The 21,292-nt window shown below is 40.5% G+C and overlaps 1 protein-coding gene across 5 annotated transcripts in view; it reads right to left on the bottom strand.

Annotated features, from left to right (window-relative positions):
* Window positions 1-21,292, bottom strand: part of MCPH1 (microcephalin 1) — a 240,000-nt gene that overhangs the window by 183,546 nt on the left and 35,162 nt on the right. For 4 of the 5 annotated variants that reach the window (XM_007961604.3, XM_073017923.1, XM_037985351.2 and 1 more), the window contains 2 exons: window positions 18,067-19,242; window positions 8,423-8,532 (listed from right to left, as the gene is read on the bottom strand). In XM_007961604.3, the coding sequence (XP_007959795.2) occupies window positions 8,423-8,532; window positions 18,067-19,242 (1,286 nt within the window). Of the gene's footprint in view, window positions 1-8,422; window positions 8,533-16,217; window positions 19,243-21,292 lie in introns of those variants that run through there. The other variant, XM_037985358.2, reaches the window with a different exon arrangement.

Here is a 21,292-nt window from a genome sequence, read left to right as displayed (position 1 = left end):
TATTAGTGTCTCCATCACAACAGTGAAGTACTCATTCCAGGACCCTTTACTTGAAGGACAGGAAACGGCAGGAAAATCATCCATTTTACATGAAAAGTGGCTCAAGTATTCTATTTTCCCTGCTCAGGAAGGCATCTGTGTCCCTGCAGCTCTCTCTCCTCCTGCCTCCAGCTGGCCTGCCACACTGCATCTGGGCTAGGACTTTCCCACCCTCTGGGCATCTAGCACTCTTTTTATTCCCACCACTGGGACCCTTTTATCTTCTTTCCACTGCAAGGCTCCTTCCCTGGGGAAGCCAGACCCAAATGAGCTGTAATTCCCAATCTACTGCCTCCGCAATAAAGACATGATTGGAGCTCTCTGAAATATACTTTCTTTTCAGCGTCTCCATATGACTGAGAAATAGAAAACTCAATCTAAAAAGAGGTCACAATGCTCAATAAATGACAGCTGTAAGTACTCTATCACAACTCACACAGGTCTACTGACAGATCTCAGTTCTTTCAGGAAGGTTCTAGTGATCTTGGAGATGAGGAAAGCATCTCTCGAAAACTGAGGAAGCAGATCCCCCAAGCGGGCATTTCTGACCGCAGAACTCAGTCTTCTGCCTCCTGGGTGAGATGACAGAGCACAGTTTCATGCTAATGGCCTACATCTCACCCCCAAAACAAAGATTCTCAATGGGAGGATGACCATCAGCTCAGAATCACCGGAGGAGCTTTTAGGAAAGGCTATACTCCTATCCTCACCCCATGCCCAGAGACTCTAGTTTGGCCCTGGCATGCCTGTGGTAAGTTCAACAAGAGATACTGTGTGGACTGTCCCGGAATTTTGAGGGTCATTTTCATTAAAGACACATAGTGGTCTCTGGGAGTGGGAAAAGAGGAAGCAGGTGAGAGAGACCTACTCTACTCCAAGTTGTAGCTGCAAAACAAAGGACAGTCAATATGCAGACATGACCCTCACCCAAGTTTGTGCTGAAGAAAATAGCTAACATTTTTTGAGCACTTCTATATATCAGGTACTATCTTAAACTCTTTGCATGTTTCAATTCAATTAGCACAAACCCTTTGAGGAAACTGGTACTATTATTAATATTATCCCTGCTTTATACACAAAGAAGTAGAGCCACAGATATTAAGTAATTTGTTCAACACCATGGAACTCACAGAGCAGGTGAGTAGCAGAGCTGGGATTGAACCCAGGCATCTGGCTCTGGGGGCAACGCTTTAGCAACACTGCACTGCAATGCACAGTCTTGGAGAAGAGAATCCATCCTTTACTGAAAGAAGACTGTCCCTCAAGTTTAGGAAGAATATTCAAAAATAAGTGAAGTACATGATGATGATTCCATGATTACTGAGTGATGGTTAAGAGCACCAGAAATGTTTTAAACATGTTCACTCAAAAAGTAAAAGGGAAATTCATGCATCTCTTATTTACTCAGAAAATATTTACTGAACACTTACTTTGTTTGTGATGCTATATCCTGCTGAGTATTAAGAGATGAACAGGATATAGACCATGTCCTTATGGGCTCATATTCTAGCAAAGATGTAAGAACAAGCAAGTATCAGAGCATATGCAAGCTATTACTTGTTTTGCACCCTATTTGAGAAACTTTTAGGAATTTAAGCATTCTATCTTTAATTTTTTTAAACCACTATCAAAATAAGTATGCTCTATTTGTTCCTTCATATCTCTCCAGGCCTCCAGGCTCAGGAAAGCCTCTGTAAACATTTCTGTGCTCTGACCCACAGCTTGCCTTCACATGCAACAAGCTGGATTGGCAGAGATGGCTCCAAAAGGAGATTCTAAAACTTAGCCACTCATAAAAAGCTATCCTGTTGATAACTCGCATTAAAAATGTTGCTGAGGATAATAATCAATATTTTGAACAACAAAATCCAGAAGGAGTAGAATAAACCAAATACTTGGATAAAAAAAATTATATTCATATATTTCTATCAGAGTGCTGGTATCTATACAGAGCTTCTTTGGGTTCTGTGTCTGATGATATTCAACAAGTAACAAAGAAAACAGGTCAAAATTCGTCATAATATTTTATATTTCTCCCTCTGAAAAGATGTGTAACTATCAATGTCAATGACCTACATACTGCAAGCTAAGATTACAGAGGTAAAAAAATTGCTTAACTGGATCCTCAAAATAAAGTCTCAACAGGACAGGCATGGTGGCTCACACCTGTAATCCCAGCACTTTGGGAGGCTGAGGCAGGCAGATCACTTGAGGTCAGGAGTTCAAAACCAGCCTAGCCAACATGGCAAAACCCTGTCTCTACTAAAAAAAAAAAAAAAAAAAAAAAAAAAAAAAAAAAAAAAGAAAGAAAACTTAGCCAGGCATGCTGGCGGGTACCTATAATCCCAGCTACTCGGGAGGCTGAGACACGAGAATCACTTGAACCTGGCAGTGTGGAGGCTGCAGTGAGCCGAGATTGGGCCACTGTACTCCAGCCTGGACAACACAGCGAGACTCCATCTCAAAAAAAAAAAAAAGTATCAACAAATTTGAAACAAGTGTATTTAAAATAAGTCTTAAAAAAAACCAGACTCTGACTGATTTATAGAGTGATTTTTGCCATTAAAAATGGGTATTAAACCAAAAAAAAATCTAATGGAAGCTATAGCTCTGAGATTCTATAATTCTTCATGGAATCATATTTTTTTTCACTCTTTAAGAGAAACTGAAATAATGCCACTACAGGTGTTTAGTGTGTCTTTTGCAAACAGTGACCTATGTGTTCATCTCAAAAATCATTTCTCTTGACTTGGCCTCTTACTGTTCTCTTCTCAGAGAAGGATAAACTCTATTTAGAGAAGTTTTCTTAAGTGGCCATTAAAATTCACCCATCCTCGCCAGGAATGGTGGACTAAGTAGTTTGAAATAGCCTTCTCACTGTGAGCCCTCAGAAAAGCTGGACAAGATGCAAACAAACAAACAAGCCCCAGCGATTTGCAGACGTTGCCCAGCTACTAAGTCAGTGAGTCATGGAAGAAGAAACCCATGGAAGAAGAGGTGAACCGGCGTCAGAAGCCCACACTCCCTGGGGATAGTCAGCCTTGCAGAGACAGAACCCCAGCTCCAGATCATCTCAGTCCCTGCTAGGAAGATAAAGACAAACTAACCAGGCATATTAGATACGGAACATACGATTGAAAACAACAGATAAGAAAAACAAAAATTAAGGGGAGCCAGAAAAGAGAGTTATTTCAAAAGAAATATGCATAATATGTTCAAATAAATAAAAGACAGGATTAATAATTTTGGCAGAGAACTGGAAACGGTTTTTAAAAATCAAACAGAGGGCATGAAGGCTCCCGCCTGTAATCCCAGTACTCTGGAAGGCCGAGGTAGGAGGATTGTTGGAGACCAGGGATTTGAGAACAGCCTGGTCAACATGGGGAGACCCCATCTCTACAAAAAATAATTAAAAAAAATAAAATGGAATAACAAGGACTGAAAAAAAAATACATGTTAAAACTCAATATGTGGATTTAGCATCAGAATAGACTTACAGAGAGTCAAAAGTGAAATGGAAAATAAATCAATAGAAGACATCCAGAATGAAATAAGGAGATACAAGAGGAAAGAAATAGAGGAAAATCATGAGACATGGGCTATAGAAGCAAAGGATAACACATGGGATTGCGTTCCCAGCAATGGAGGTGTGAGGAAACAGGCAGAAGAAATCACAACAGAGAAGTTTCCAGAACAGATTAGACAGGAAGGCCTGTGACTCCCAAGAAAGCAAACAACAAAAACAATACTCTGGCACACCAATCACAGTGAACCTACAGAAAACCAAAGATGAGAACAGCCTAACCCCAGAGCCCGTGGCCACAGCCGACGTCAGCATCTCTCTTCTCGCGGTTCTGCATCCATGCCCGAGCCACACCAAGGCCATGCTGCTCTTCACACAGGCTCCAGGCTTTCCCACCTTTCTCACCTTCATACCTTCTACCCTGCACCTTCGCAATACTCAGAACTCACGACTGACAGTGCTCATCGACTGACAGTCCTGTCTGCAGGGGTGCCCAGATCGTATATTACCTGCAAGTGCTACTTCAAATTTAAAACTAAAAAGAAAATAAAGTCATTAGGGCCACGAGACACACCGAGTTTCAAATCATTTTCCTCACTACGGAAATAGCATGTAGCCTGGCTCACGTGAAAACATAAAAATGTCAGGCCCAGACCTTACCATTCTCCATTCCAGTAGAGGCATTGCTTCAGTCATTAGCTGGTGAAGGATATTTCCTGTAAACTTTCCTTTTTTCAACATTAATATGCAATTACAAGATTTTTTTTCTTTAGGAAATAGAAACAATTTTGTGCTTAATAGAATCTAATACTTTAATATATCCTTATACATAAAAATATGTGGCATGCGCCTGTAGTCCCAGCTACTCAGGAGGCTGAGGCAGGAGAATTGCTTGAACCCGGGAGGCAGAGGTTGCAGTGAACCGACATTGTGCCATTGCACTCCAGCCTGGGTGACAGAGCGAGACTCCATCTCAAAAAAAAAAATAAAAAAGAGACCATGTTAAGTCCCAATTTCAGTTTAACACCGATTATCATTCAATCCTTTCACAATTTCATTGTATACTTTTAAAATCAGGAAACTAAATTTTAGTGTTTCTGTTGACTCATTACAGCATATCAACGTAAACTTCTCTCCCCACGCTCATATCAAAAGATCTCAAACTACTGGGAAGTTGTATATTTAAAATCTAATGTTGCTGGCTGGGCATTGTGGCTCAAACCTGTAATTCCAGCACTTTGGGAGGGCCAAGGAGGGCGGATCACTTGAGGTCAGGAGTTCGAGACCAGCCTGGTCAACATGGTGAAACCCCATCTGTACAAAAAACTTAAAAAGTTAGCCAGGCGTGCTGGCGGGTGCCTGTTGTCTCAGCTACTCAGGAGGCTGGGGCAGGAGAATCGCTTAAATTCGGGAGGTGGAGGTTGCAGTGAGCCGAGATCCCGCCAGTACACTCCAGCCTGGGCGACAGAGTGATACTATGTCTCAGAAAAATAAAATAAAATAAATTTAGTGTTACCTTTTAAAAATTTGTATTGTTCTTCCTTCTAACCTGTGAAATAATAAACGACGGTCCTTCATCTATATTGCTATCTAAACTTGTGCCCCTAAAAATCTCACTCAACCTTTAAGCAAACAAATCAGGACTTTTTTTTTTTTTTTAAGATGGAGTTTCGCTCTGTTGCCCAGGTTGGAGTGCAGTGGCGTGATCTCAGCTCACTGCAAGCTCCGCCTTCCGGGTTCACACCATTCTCCTGCCTCAGCATCCCAAGTAGCTGGGACTACAGGCACCTGCCACCACGTCTGGCTAATTTTTTGTATTTTTAGTAGAGATGGAGTTTCACCCTGTTAACCAGGATGGTCTTGATCTCCTGACCTAGTGATCTGCCCGCCTTGGCCTCCCAAAGTGCTGGGATTACAGGTGTGACCCACCACACCCAGCCCACAAATCAGGACTTTAAGCCTTTGTCTTTAATTTTAGAGTCTAAAAATGAAACAAGTTTACACGAGAGGTGTTTAGAAACAAATGAAACTTATTCTAGGATAAATCCCTTGTTTAAATTCTACTAAAGTCCCAAGGCAGTAGTTTCCAAACTTTGCTTTGCATTAGAATCACCTCAGGAGTTTAAAAAAATCCTAGTGGCCAGGGTACACCCCGTATTAATGACACCAGCACATCTGGGATTGGGGCCAGGCGGCCATGTACCTTACAGATCCCCAGCTGAGTCCAATGCGCAGCCCTGTCAGGAAGTACTACCCTAGGGTATTAGGAGTTTTTGATTCATTCAAGCAAAGGCTGTGTGGTGAACTGTAATAAGGAATGGATTAGGAAGAAAATCCTGTGAAAGAAGGGAAACCTAGGTCTTGTTCCTTCTGCTATTGGCGAGACGCAATACAGAAGGTGGATTATTCGCTCTCACTAGGTGTGCATCTCCTCCGTGTTAAGGACAGGGTGCTGCACTGGGCTGGGGAGCTGCTGGCCAGGAGGGTCTCAAGTGGGGCCAGAGAATCTGCATTTATTTATTTTTGAGACAGAGTCTCACTCTGTCGCCCAGGCTGGAGTGTAGTGGCATGATCTCAACTCATTGCAACCTCTCCTTCCTGGGTTCAGGTGATTCTCCCACCTCAGCCTCCTGAGCAGCTGGAATTACAGGCGCCCACCACCAGGCCTGGCCAATTTTTGTGTTTTTTGTAGAGATGGGAGTTTGCCATGTTGGCTAGGCTGGTCTCGAATTCCTGACCTCAAGTGATCCGCCCGCCCCAGAGTGCTGAGATTACAGGCATGAGCCACCATGCCCGGCCCAGAAAATCTGCATTTAAAACCTGCTTTTAGTGATTCTTCACACAGAACCAGAAGTGGTGGATCCCTTTCAGAAATGACATTCTAAATTATGAGGGCAAAGTTTATTAATATGCTTAAAATATTTTTAAAAGAAGACTTAAATTTGAGTAAGTTAGGCAGTTCAATCTATGAAAGTATTTTTGTTCCTGAGCACAGCAGTTGAAGGCAGATATGGAGGTGTGTATTTGTAATTTTGTATTTTGCCTCCCTCTCTGAGCACTCATTCTTTTATCATTACTCAAGACAATAATACCACATTCATGGAGCAATTACTATTTGATCTACAGAAGAATGCCAGAAGGTCAAACGGGTACCCATCTCCCATTCATATGCCATTTACAGTGAGATGCCTCATAAGGAAGAAGGGGCCACGCTCCCGCCCAGGATGCCTGTCCCTAACCCAGTGCTTCCACAGACCAAGCCCATCAGGTCCAGGGCTATCCCAGGCACAGGGCGGCAATACCACTCATCTGAAATAGTAACTTCCATTGTGGGCAAATGAGAAAGTCAAACCTCATGCCTTTTGATCAAACAGGACGGAGTATTTTTATGGTGAGTAACAAGTAACTCAACACTCAATATTTACTGAGCACTTAAAAAAAATTGCCAGACATGGTACAACGTAGAGTACCAATAGAGAGGAGAGGTACCACCGCTTCCCTGGGCAGACACTGGCAGAGGGTAAAGGGTCAGTAAAGCGGGAGGGCACAAAGCAGAGCTGTGGACCAGCTGCCATGGGACGCATCAGCAGGAGAGGTACGGGAACGGTAGTAGATGCAGAGGAAACTGATTCTTTCTTTCTTTCCAAAGGAACTAGGTTAAGTGGCCATGCAGCAGTAGGAAGAAGACTGAGAAACAGGGATGCAAAACACAAACTCAGCCACGGTGTCGCCAGCATTCTAGGAAGGGCCCCACCCCTGGGAGGCAGCACGCTGAGCAGGTCCCGCAGGCTGCAGTGGAGTCAGAGTGCGCAACGCCATTGTAGAGCAGGTGCCTTGGTGTTGCCACGCCGCAAATACGTTACGGAACCCCAACAGTCTCTCACTCTCTCTCTACACATCTGTTGCTTTACCTGAAATAGGATTCCTTTCAATTTTTTTGCTCCACTTTTTTTCTGAGACAAACCAGAAAGCACGAGTACAGAAATCTAAGTTTCTATAAGTTACAGCCAACTTTCATGAAATCTGTGTAATTTTAAATGTCTTTTAACCATTGCCAAGAAAAGAAGCAAAGGAGTCAGGTTTCTCTTTCGCAGGTCAAATGCAGCCGCCCATCTGTTCAAGCCTGAGTATCAGGACCTGGAAGCCCCACGCAGACCCGTCTACTCTGTCATTCTTTTCATCTGTTGCTTTTCAATCGGTATGGTTTTTCCCTACCATTTTGAATTCAGGTTTCACTACATTATACTTCCTTGGCCTCAGAAAAATGAGGCACAAGGTATATTATAGAATGGTTAATTTTAAATTTAAGCAATGCAAGTAGATATTGAATGATCAAAAACTTCAAAATCCTCATTATATTACTCATGTAAGAGGATAAGGGGAGTTTTTTAGAGGAAGAGCAAGGTTTTAAAGCCAAAACCACAAAGGAAAGGGTGTACCTGAGTGTTAGTATATAAACCCTTCACTCTGATGGCTTGAGGTCAAGCCTTGGTTAGTTCAAAAGTGAATGAATGTTTGGATTCTTTACCTCCTACCTAGTAAATATTTATTCCGATTATAAAATGGCAAGAAACACTAGCACAACCAACATTCTCTGCTTGAGAAAAGCTACAGGCATTTTTACAAGAAATGCATTAGCAAAGTGATATGAGAAAGTTTGGTCTATCCATAATAACTCTTTGTCCGGAATGCAACCAACGCTTTCAGTTTCATATTCTGAGTTTTCCAGCATTTACCCATAATCAATTTTTTAAAATAAAAGACAGGTCAGATAGACTAGTTTATGTTTCATTGACCCAGAGAAGAACATTATGATGTATCAGCATTTCAAAGTTTAAAATAATATTTTTACACACTGACCTTTTTGCCTTTCCCACTTGTCTTCAGTTCCTCATGAGGTTTGATGAGGTCCTTAAAGCTGTCACATGAGCCATCTAAAACATCACGCCTTGTTGGTCTATTTTTAACACCTAAAACCCAAGTGGATTAAGGATTAGTTGGAACTTTACATGGACTAAATACTACTTAAGCAAAACAAAAATCACATTTATGCATAATGGAAACAGGAAGTTATAGGCCTTTTAAATAAATTGTATATGTCTTCTTTTTGAGATCTATCTAGAACTTTCAGTTTATTACATTCCAGTAGCCTAAGCAATTCACTTAACTCAATGGTCAGTAACAATCAGGTTACAATGTTCTACAGCATCAACTCTGTCCATTTGATAATGCAAGAAAATGTATACCCACACCTTACGTACTCTTCAAACTTCAATTCTTAGATTTTAAAATAATGACAAAGAACAGCTCTTCAGAGTAGGCAGTTCCATATTAGAGGCACTAATTAATTTAAGTTTTGGGGTCAGTTTGAGATTTTCTAGAAATTAGTCTTCAGTACAGAGCTTCAGGCTTCAAACTACAAATGATGGATGATTTTACTCCCCCCAAGTTTCCACCTTAGACCAGCGTCTTGCCATGAAGACACACAAACCAAAAGGATACTCATTCAAGTGAAATGTGGTTTCCTTATATGCTAACCTGTGTAGACCTAAGTAACCCACAACGAAATGTGAAATGTGTACTTTGATTTGACTCATCTACTGCCTCAGAGGGTGCTTCTTACTCTCACCCTTCCTGCTCCTTCAAACAGTTTGCCTACTTTATGACTTAGATGGGATTTTGAAGGAGGAGCTAACATGGACCATAACATGGTCTCAATGGTATAAATGCAAACCTTGATGCAAAAGTTATGTAGCAGCCTAGGGGGTACTAGAACCTGCCAGTCAGGTGATAGCTAAACTGCATTGTTGATTACCTAATGATTAACAAATAGCTAATGATCTACCCACTGGAGATGCAAAATGCACAAGATATAGTCCCACTCTTAGGGAGCTCACAACCCAATAGACAATGTAGACATAGACGAATAAATATAATGCAAGGTGAAATTAACATCAGTGCCCTCAGAAATTAAAAATCATATAACATGAGAAAAACTTCTTTGCAGATAAAATGCTATAAAGCCAGCTATAACTAAGTTTGGAGACTCTAAGGTAAAAACTCACTCTTTTCAAAAACAGGGTCCTATCTAAGTGAAAAAGGATGCAGAATAAAAATGTTAATACTTTCCTGAATTCAAGCTAGTTGTTATTTGCAGCCTGGGCCCTGGACAGATTTTAAGGTCCAGTTCTAAACCACAAACCTACCAATCTACACTCTTTGCCATAATCCCTAATACTGAATCCCCTGGAGACTCAAACCAGTCACATCCTGACTGATCCCGTACCTCCTCAGGTATCCTTTATGGTTGACTTGCACTGACTTTTCTCCCAGGCCCACTTTATCCCCTAGGGTAGAATATGAATGCAATCTTTTTCATTTTTAAGATTAAAAATAATTATAATTATATCTACTATGCACTTATTTTTCTTTTTAAATAATATTTACTTGAAGCATGAGTGTGTCAAAATCAGAAAAGCAGTGGACTAGAGATATAATTTGGGATACAGTGCTCTGTTATTGAAACATGAATACATTTGCAGCTTCCTAGTGTAGTCAATGAAAGTTTTATAACAGCCACTTGCCTCAGTTCTTGCCGAACAACGAAACAGGCTGTAAAGCATTTTATAAACATAAAGTTCTAGGAAATGCAACACGATCTTTAAAAACTTAAGACAGACTGGTATTGTTAACAACATGTTTTCACAATTTCACAAATCCTGCAGTCAAAAAATGATCTAAGTAAATGATTATTAATTGGTTATTTAAAACATTTCATAAACTCTGCCACAATAATTTGCCAGTGTGTTTTAACAATGACCTCAGTAAACCCAAAGCAGTTGAGAGTGCAAATTACTTCTGAAAACATCTGTAGAAAGATTCATTGGACTCCATTTTTGGCTGGAAGTCTGTAAACAAACACCTACTCTCCTCTTCCTGACTCTCCCACTCCTTGGATGACTCTTTTCATGTTTGCTCCTAAGTGTGGTTTTTTCATGGGTTGTCATCAGCTCCCTTCTCACTCCCCAAGGTGATTTCATCACTTCCCATAAAGTCATCCATTACTGAAGAGACCTAATTCTCTGTACCTTGTCCAGACCTCCCAGCTGAGGTACGGCTGGATATATCCAACTACCTAATGGACATCTATTTTGAATGTCTCCAAGAAATTCCAACTAACATGCACCCTTTAGCTGCTCTTCTTCCAACACACCCCAGTTGGATGAATGTCTGTCTTCTTCGGCTGGGGCTACCACAACAAAATACCATAGATTGGGTGGCCTGAAGGCCGAGATCAGGGTTCCCCCATGGTCGGGTTCTGGTGAAGACTCTCTTTCTGGCTTAAAGGAGGCTATCTTCTTGCTGTCTTCACATGGCATAGCGAGAGGAAGCCAGTTCTCTGGTGTCTTTTTATAATGGTCCTAATCCCATCATGAAGCTCCTACCTTTAAGACCTCATCTAAGCCTAATAACCTAATTATCTCCCAAAGATCGCCCTCTCCAAATGTTATCCCATTGAGGGTTAGAGCTTCAGTAAATAAATGTGGGGGTCAGAGGACACAATTCGGTCCACAGTATTTCCCTGTGAAAGCATGTATCTTCCTCTCTCATTTTCCTCCCAATCTCATTACACACACAATTCATTGACTTCATTTTCACAAAATGATCATATACAGAAATGAATCTGACAGCCCCCACATTTTCATCTTTCAGTTATCTGAACTTTCACCATTTGGAAATTAGTTTGGATTAATAATACCAACAAAATGCAAACACATCAATGAAAGCTAGTAAATGGTCACTCATTCACCTCTCAGTGTGCATTAGTTAAATCACAACCTTCAGCTACTCAACAGAGATAAGCAAGATTAAGGAAAAGTATTGATACTCAGGGAAGAGAGAAGAAAATGTCTAATATGATCACTTTGGAGCCAGAACCAGGCCAAGACAGTATAAGGACACAGGTAACTTAAATACTAGGAAAGGAAGAGATGAAGAAGTGGACATTGAAAAGACTATAGGAGAAACTTGGCTCGTGTCTAATTTTGTCTAGAGCTAAAGCTGAAGAAATAACTCTTATTTTTAACATTTATTTTCCTCCACATCCTACTTCCAAGATACAGAATTAAGACCAACAATGCTAATACTAATAATACATTTAAACAATTAGTATTTACTCATACAAGGCACTATGCAAGAGTCAAGGGTTGAAAAGGCTTCTGAAGGCTGAATAATCCATAATTTTAACATGTAAAAATATACACTTAACATTATCCAATAAGAAATTTCTTCTAAGCTTCAAAAATTTGAATATGAAATTATTTAACAATGTAGTATGCAAAATATTAAGACTGGAAAGAACCTTAAAAGACACCTAGGAAAAATTCCTTTCCAGAGATACCTTTGGGATATATGCAAGTTGTATGGGTTCTACACAAGTAAAACCCCGCTAACAAGAGACTGTACTCATACTCATCTATTAAAATATCAAGTTCACTTTGTTCACTCTGAAAAAGACAGAAACAACACTCTTCAATAGATAATGTGGAATTTTATCCTTTGTAATCATTGTAGAGATCATTACAATATCAATTTTATGTGTGTAAATTTGTTTTCATTCCCACGGAAAGTAATTGCTCCCACTTTTGAATTTCCTGATACTTGTGTGTAAAGTATCTTGACTGTACCTTCCCTGCTTAGCTAAGTTCTTTAAAGCAAGGGGATAGAGCTTTCTATTAACCTAACCTCTCACTGTTTATACATTGGACATAGTAGATATGGAGTAAACATCTGATAAAAAATGAAATGTAAATGAATGAATGAATCAACCAACCAGTTAAATGGTCAATAGCCTTCTGTTAAGACTGACTAACCCACACCAAGTTGCTAGGATTGCTTAATTTTGCAGCCCCAGTGAGTTGCGCTGGCAGATGATGGGAAAGGGGGTTCTTAATACACTTGTGAATTATTTGAATAGTCAAAAGTGCAACAATTTAATGTACTTAATGAATATATGTATATCTATTTATTTGCTACAATAGTAATTCACAGTTTCTCTGGAATGCTCAGAATTTGCAAAATATATTATACCATAGGCTGGGCACAGTGGCTCACAACTGTAATCCCAGCACTTTGGGAGGCAGAGGCGGACAGATTGCATGAGCTCAGAAGTTGGAGACCAGCCTGGGGAACATAGCCAGGTGTGGTAGCCTGCATCTGTAGTCCCAGCTACTCAGGATGCTGAGGTGGGAGGATCGCTTGAGAACAGTAAGTTGAGGCTGCAGTGAGCTGCGATCATGTCACTGCACTCCAGTTTGGGTGACAGAGTGAGACCCTATCTCAAAACAACAACAAAAAAACCCCAACTCCCATAAATCCTCCAGACCAATATTAGATGCTTTGTTAAAAGCCAAAATGGATGACAAAAATGAGTGGTCATCAGTGACATCATCAGCTTGTTAATCAGCATAATGGATGTGAGAAATAGTTTCTTGTTGGTTAAATTCATGGATTCATGGATTCAAGAACACTTAAATATTGCAGGGGACCCAATACCCACACATAACAGAGCATAAACATCTCGTATGAGTTGTGGCTGGTATCCCTGGGCGGGGGTATCCAAGGCAAACCTTTCAGATAAGGTATGGACACTCCACTAAAGGACAGAGAACTCGGCCTTTAGCATATTGGTCACTTTTGTGGACCACTTCCTAACTGCTTGCCAATAAATGTTTAATAAATGTCTTTCTGAGACTTGCCTTCAACAAGATCAGGTAGACAGATGGTAGAAGAGTAGTTAACCATCATCAACCTCCAACGACTTCTGACTATTATCGATGAACAAGACCCTGGTAGTTGGACATGACCAAATTGCTCAGATTAGCTCACAACACATGTGTACAAGGTGCTGACATGTAAAAATCCATCAACATAACAAAGAAGAAAATCTATCAAACCCATGCATAAGTGGGGTGTGGGAAGGACTTTTCTGCTTTTGCTAGTGAACACACAGCACCTATGGGACCACTGTGCTTCCTTCATTAGTGAAAAGTAATTAGGTGCCAAGCTGTGCACTAGTTCAGGATGACCAATCGGCTTTATCTACTTGACAATTCAAACTGACTTCCGGTGGTTGAAGAGCTATGATTGGCAGTGCCAAGGGGCAGGTGGGACACATTTCCACAAATAAGCAACAACAATTCTCTCTTGTGCTGTCAAAGGTTAAAACAAGAAGTGGGATCTCCATTTCCATGCAAACTGTCTGCTGTCTGTGGACATTATTTCCTAAGCCCAAACTTTAGCAGGCTGAGGCTGCAGTGAGCTGTGACCATGTCACTGCACTCCAGTTTGGGTGACAGAGTGAGACCCTATCTCAAAACAACAACAGACTGAGTGCAAGAGCAAAGGGAATTTCCTTTTTTTTTTTTTGAGACGGAGTTTCACTCTTGTTGCCCGGGCTGGAGTGCAGTGGCGCGATCTCGGCTCACTGCAACCTCCATCTCCCGGGTTCAAGTGATTCTGCTGCCTCAGCCTCCCAAGTAGCTGAGATTACAGGCATGTGCCACCATGCCCAGCTAATTTTGTATTTTTAGTAGAAATGGGGTTTCACTATGTTGGTCAGGTTGGTCTTGAACTCCTGACAAGTGATCCACCCACCTCGGCCTCCCAAAGTGCTGGGATTACAGGCGTGAGCCACCATGCCTGGTCGGAATTTCTTATTTCAAAACCCATTTGACTGCACAATTGAGGAGCTTCAACCTATTTTTCAATTGCAAGTGATAAATCTGCAATATAAGGACAGGCTAAGAGGCAGGCACCAAGAGAAGAATCTAAGAGAATTCCATCAGTGTTTTCCAGGCTATGAAGATCCTCAATGCAAATTATCTGCTTGTGGACTGACATCGAATCAGCAGTATCTGTCTGTGGGAAAAAGCATTTTCAAAAGTGAAATACATAAAATCTATCTTATTACATATCAGCCTTAATAGACATTTGCAATCAATGTTAATGTGAACACTCAGTCTGAACTCCAATTAAATGAAATGCTGTAATTCCCCCCCACAAATTATTTTTTTTCTCAATAGACCTGTATTACAAAAAAATTGTATTTGAGTTTCGTCAATAAAAATTTTGTAGAAAATGTCTTTTTCTCATTATGTAATCATCTACATGAGTACCCACATACCTCGATTTGGTCTCTTTGCCCACAAAGCCTAACGAACTTACTATCTGATCTGTTACAAAAAAATTGTGCTGACCCTACATATAGACTGTATTAAAAAATGAAGGTTTACTGGTACCAATATGTAAATATATGACATATTGCTTTTGTAAAAAGCAATTTTTAAGGCAATATAATTCTATGTATGCAAAAAATTATCTTAAAATACCTATTTGCATTTGTATGCTTGTAGACACACACACACACACACACACACACACACAAGAAATGTCTGGAAGGAAATATTAAACTGTGGGACAGTGACTGCTTTGTGCAGACAAACACTCCAACCCAGTCTGTTCTCCAGTGTTCAGGGTTACATTTAAAACCTAAATCAGATTTGGTTGCTCCCCTGTTCCAAAGCCCCAACGGCTTCTCATCACACTTCAAAACAAAACAGCTGCCCACCTTGTCAGACACTGAAGGTCCCAAAGCTCTGGCTCCTACCCCTCTCCAATCTCCTTCCTCCAGCTCAGGAAGTCCTTGCTGTACTGGCCTCCCTGTCGTTCCTGCAAGCATTTTTCTCCATCAGGACATTTGTCCCTGCTGTTACCTCCAGCTGAAACATGGATTTTGAGAGTCACAGGCTCCCTCTCCCTCCCCAGGCCTGTGATCAGATGTCTCCTTCTCAGGGAAGCCTTCATTGGTCACCTTATCTATCCAATGCACTATTGTTTTTCTTTTAATCATTAACTGCTTGCCGACACTGTTACACACTTATTTACTATTTGTCTTCCTCTATGAGGGTGCACGCTGCTTCATTCTCTGCTATGTCCCCACAAACTTGAAGAACACATGAGACACAACGGGTCCACGACTTTCATTAGTTAGGAAGTGAACTAACGAAAAAAGGCAAGTGAGGAGATGAAAATTCTAATCTTCTTAGCAATCTTTGTTACAATGGGAATGTATCTGTGTACTGTTTATAAAATTAGAGAATAAAAAAGTAAAACAGAAAAGAATTAATGATTTTAAAGATTTTAGAAAACAAAATTATTGGCCGGGTGCAGTGGCTCACGCCTGTAATCCCAACACTTTGGGAAGCCGAGGTGGGTAGATCACGAGTTCAGGAGTTCAAGATCAGCATGGCCAAGATGTGAAACCCTGTCTCTACTAAAAATACAACAAAATCAGCTGGGCATGGTGATGGGTGCCTGTAATCCCAGCTACTCGGGAGGCTGAGGCAGAGAATTGCTTACACTTGGGAGGCGGAGGTTGCAGTGAGCCAAAATCGTGCCACCGCACTCCAACCTGGGCAACAGAGCAAGACTACATCTCAAAAAACAAAAACAAAACAAAACCAAAATTGTTTCTCCCTCAGTTCCCATTCTACTAATGTACTGAAGCTCTTTGTAACTTGTTTTTGAAACCTTTTTTACACACTATCTTAGATATTGACAATGGCAACAAGTAAAAGTGAACTGAAAACAGAAATGGAAAAAAGCCCTTTATTTCGACATTAAAGATTTGGAGGTACAGTTTGCTGTACAGAAGTTTTCACTCCTCCACAATTTCACCAGGTACAGTGTGCATCCCTGACATTGAAACTGAGGGCCTTATGGTTTCATCTTGTAAGGCAGATTCCCAAAGAGAATTGGTTTACCTGAGTCCCAGGGGGCTGACAGTGGAGAGTTTAAAACATTGATGACTCTTTATTACTATAAAAGAAAAGGGTTAGATTTAGGCTAGCCAACATGTCCTAGAACCCAATGATTTCCCATCTCTCTGTAATGGCACGAAGTAAGGCAGATGACTCTAGGAGATCCTCTTAACGCTAGGGCACACAGTTGCACCAGGGCCCTGTCTGGACACTCCTGCCTGATGGCCTGCACCACTGAGCGAAAAAACCTCTCCATCTCCACCAGGGTGCCATGGGTCAACCAGTGCTGACCCCTCATCCCCTTCTACTTACCCCCACCGCCGGAGGCTGTCGACGCAGGGGGCAGTGTTCTAGAACATAAAACACACCTGCTTCTGAGGACTAGCACACTCCCGACAACATGGGGATTTTAGGCCATGCCATACTGTCTGCTACCAGCTTTTTGCCACTTAATTAACATTTGCATGTCATTATTATTCAAAAGTTTAAAAAATACACAAGATGAAAACTGGAAAGAAGGAGAATGTAAACTTCAGAATGGGATATTCTTAACTACCAAAAGAATTTTACACATCTATTGTTTTATATTAACTTTTGAGTCAACATTTTAAAATAAATATTTTGAAAACACATACTAAGGCTAATGGAACATAAAATACAGTTTCTTGTCAAATTTAATATATGTTCAGAAAACCAAGATATAAATAGCAGGCTAAAAATACACAAAAGTATTTTCATCCTTTTTGTGAAACAATTTTGGGGAGTGCATACTCAAGGAAAATGAATGTAACACATCTGTGATGATTTCAAACCCTGTTGTGACTTCTCCACCTTCAAAGAGGCAGTTAACACATTTGTAGAGCAGAGAAATCACGCAGAGTGAATGCGTTCTTACTCAAATTTTAACCTAATCTTTAGGTAAAGACAGTCAAAGTTTAAGATTTCTTCAATTTCGGTTGCTGGAACCTATTTGTGCTTGTAACTGTGAAGTGCAAAATTTTTTATTGTTGTGACTTTTGCTACAATGATATAGTTTATTATTATAGTTACAATTAAATTATGAATAGGAATAAATCTTTTCAAGTGATACTTCAAGCAAAATAAGTACAAGTCAAACAAGGCCTGTTACAAATGAGCAAAAATGTTTTAAAAATGTTTCTTCATAGTTAACACTGACCAAAGTTTCTTCAAAAATCAATATTGATAACGCATTTCCAAATGTACTTTTTCATACTTCCTCTTTGATACAATCGATGGCTTAAGCTACCTTAATTTCTTTCTTTAAATAGCCTCACTATTAAGAACCTAGGTTTTAAAAAACCCTTTATTGTATGCATCTTTACACACGCTGCAGTGCAAGACTCCAACGGAACAAAGAAAAAGACTTCACTCCCCTCAGTTATTCATACTACAGACTACTTATCCTTTTGACCTATAAGAAGGAAAAGTCTTGGAGAAATAGATTCCTAACAGACTTGATCAATAAGTTTAGAAGTTCCACAGGACAGCAAGTCATCTATCTATTCCTAAAGACTTTATCATTGGAATGATCAAATGCATATTCTTTAAGTAAAAACTGGGGAAATAATTTAAGTTATGAAAAAGTTGTGATAAATTTAAAATATGGATGCACTGTTACATGTTTATTTAGCAAAGATGACTTGGAAAAGGAGATTCACATACTTCCACTGTATCCTCCAGGTAAGTTTTCCTTTTCTTCTGCAGACCTCTCCACGTTACAATCAACTACAGAACGTGGCTCATGTTCACTTGGGGCTTCGCCTTCAGAGGAGTTTGATATTTTGGAAGTGGTACCTTTGTCCTGTGTGCTTTTCAGACCAACCGCTTCTTTCACTTCTTCAAGGATTCCTTCCAAAGGAGTTAAATCACCATCATGTCCTTTTGGAAGAGCGGGGTCCTCAATGGTGTAAGAAAAGCCATTGCCCTCTGGCCATGCGTCTTCTTTCTGCTGAGGCCCAGCCTGTCTACAATACCTTAAGGTTTCTTCAGGGGCAGAGGATTCCTCAGAAGTCACGCAACTCAAAGTTGCACGGCCTTCTCCACTTGCAGTTTTCTGAGGACTGCAGATGGTTTTTGCTGTGAAACTGGTAATGTCAACTGTTCTGGTTTTTTTACCAACGCAGGAAAAATCAGACATTTCAAATATGCTTGTTCTCTCCTTCTTAGAAAGACTTCTGCAGCTGAACTGAGCAGGGTTTGATGGCAGCTGAGATTCGGGAGGAAGATTCTCTGAATTCCTTTCCTTAAGATTATCAGGTGAAAAATAGTCATCATATGAAGACTCCCCACAGCTAAGAGCCTCGAGTGCAGGTCCCGCCATGCGCTGCAGGCTGCCTTCTGACCTACACAGCTGCAGCCTCGGCATGATAGATCTCCTGATGCTCCTCTTTCTCTTGCATTTTTCCTTCGGAGGTGAACAGAAGCCATATGCTACTCTTTTTCTCTTTACTGAGGAACTCCTGGGTCTTGAATGTATCAAAAGGTGGCCTTTTGTTGAAGACAACGTAGGAGACAAACGATACTTCTCTTCAAACGTCTCCTGAGACATACCTGCAGCCTGCTTTTGGTCAGGGGTGACTATTTTACCCACAATATTTCTTTGCAAGTTTATTTCTTCCTTTGAAAGATTACTCAGAAATTTCTGAGGACTTGATTTACCAAGGTGAGCGAAAGATGGCGATAAATGAGTATTATTTGTTTTCAATACAAGTGAAGAAATACACATATCACTTTTAGTGTCATTAATGGATCCTCCCAACTTCCTTTCCTGATTTCCACATCCTGAGTTTCCACAAAGATCATCAAAAGACGAGTGTAAGCCACCAGCAATGGATTCATCTGAAAAACATTAACGGAGAGCTAACTTTTAAAAGTGGTTTAAATTATTCTAAATTCAATTTTCAGTTGACCAATAAAACATTACTTTTAAAGTACAGCTATTAGTTAAGAAGACTATTAACCACATTCGGGTTCTTCTCATTTCCATTTAAGAGTACGTTTTAGGCCAGTATTTTTAACTAGAAAACCTGGGCTTTGATGAGTGTATAGGACAGTGGTGGGGATAGAGAAGAGGGGTAACAAACTTCTAAAAATTTTAGGCAAATTTCCATATGCATGTGCACATTTTCCCAGAAGAGCTTCCATAGTTTGTCGCTAAATTTTCCAGGAGATCAATAATTCTAAAACCTAAGAACGACTGCTGTAAGGTCTAGGGAAAGTTCTAGTCTTGTGTGAAACATTCCCTCAATGAACATAACTCACCTTTACCTTCCCTGTCTTCCAGTGAAGTCCTCGTATGACACTTATATTCAAAAGTGAGCCATTTGGTAGGTCTTAATGTTTCAACTCTTATATAGCTTACTCATTTCCTGAGAGTAATGCTAAGCTGCTGCTACCTCCTGAAAATTCTGTACTCCTCTGTACCCTCTGGGCCTTGCCCTTTCCTCCACACTTTATTCTAGGTAAATACAATTCATCCTTCAAAACCCACCTGGGTTGTCAACATCCCTGGGACCCTCCCACTGCCCTTGCCAGGTCTCCCTGGCCTTGCCCCCTCTGCTACACAGCATCATGCATCTTACTGCCCCGTGGTTACGTGGGTGTCTGCCCATCACTATGCTATCAGCTACTAAAGGTCTATTCATTTTGGAATGAATATAAAGAAGTCTCTAGTCCTGTGCTGGCTCCCCTAGTAGGGGCTTAGCACTTGCTGGTGAAGGGCCTGTGTTTTGTAGAAATCACGCAAATCTGGAGGTAACATAAGTGTTATAAGTCTCTGACTGAAATCACTAAAGTTCTGCTTTGAAAAGGAAGAACATAGGTAACCACCAAAGCTTCCCTTCCGACTGTGCCCTGGGAGGGGAGGGAAGCCCAGTGGGGAGGAGGCATCATGCGTGTCTTCAAGGCAGTAGTTGGAAATAAGGTCACTTTTAATTTTAGATGCTGAATATATCTTATTCAGCATCTAAAATTGCTTTATGTTTTATCATACTTTTCAAAACCCGATAAGCAATGTGACATGTCACTAAGACTGTAAACTGTGATGTCAGACTGCCTAAGTTAGAAGCTTGGGCTTGCCATTCACAAACCACATGACCTTGCACAAGCTGTTTGACCTCTGTGTCCTGATTTTTCACTGGCAAAATGGGATGGTGATGGAACCTACCTCTTAAGGCTAATGGGAGAATAACTCAGATAACAGTGAGTAAGACACTTAGAGGAGTGCCTACAACACAACAAAAATGAAATCAATGTTAGCTATTATTATCACTTGTTTCCAACTTCTAGGAAATAAATGTGTCAAGTATAAAATAAAAAGATGGAAACTGTTTAAGAGAAATGGGTAAATAATTCCAGCACACAGAGGTGAGAGTACAAGGATTAACCCTGCACTGAAAAGAGGCTTTGGTTTAAACTTTTAATATCTTGATGCCGTCTTGTGCTTTGTCACTGCTGTGGCTTTCATAATAAATATTCCATAACATCTCAAGCACTTTCGAACACAGTACTTCTAGGGGTCGCTGCTACTTATTTGGGCCCTACTGGGGGCTAGGTGAGAAAACTGTAAGAAATCGGTACGAAGAAGAAATGACCATGAACAATTATCATCCTAAGTGACACAAGGGCTCCCACATTAAAAAATATGTATGTGCATAACATGTAACTAATTGCATTAATTCTTACCAATGTTCTTTCTGCTTGTAATTAGAAATCCTCTATTTAGCTCCTCAATTGACGATCTTTACATACTTCACTGACCTCATTCAATAACATGTTCCTTGTGTTAATTAGACATTGTGTGAAACAACATTTCCTTAGCTCTGACCTCAGTTCTATGTAAACTGCATACAGATTAGTTCATATACGACCACAATAATTTTTTTAAATG

The sequence above is a fragment of the Chlorocebus sabaeus genome, chromosome 8, assembly GCF_047675955.1.
Source record: "Chlorocebus sabaeus isolate Y175 chromosome 8, mChlSab1.0.hap1, whole genome shotgun sequence".
Lineage (NCBI taxonomy): Eukaryota > Metazoa > Chordata > Mammalia > Primates > Cercopithecidae > Chlorocebus > Chlorocebus sabaeus.
This window is presented reverse-complemented; position numbering and strand designations above follow the sequence as displayed.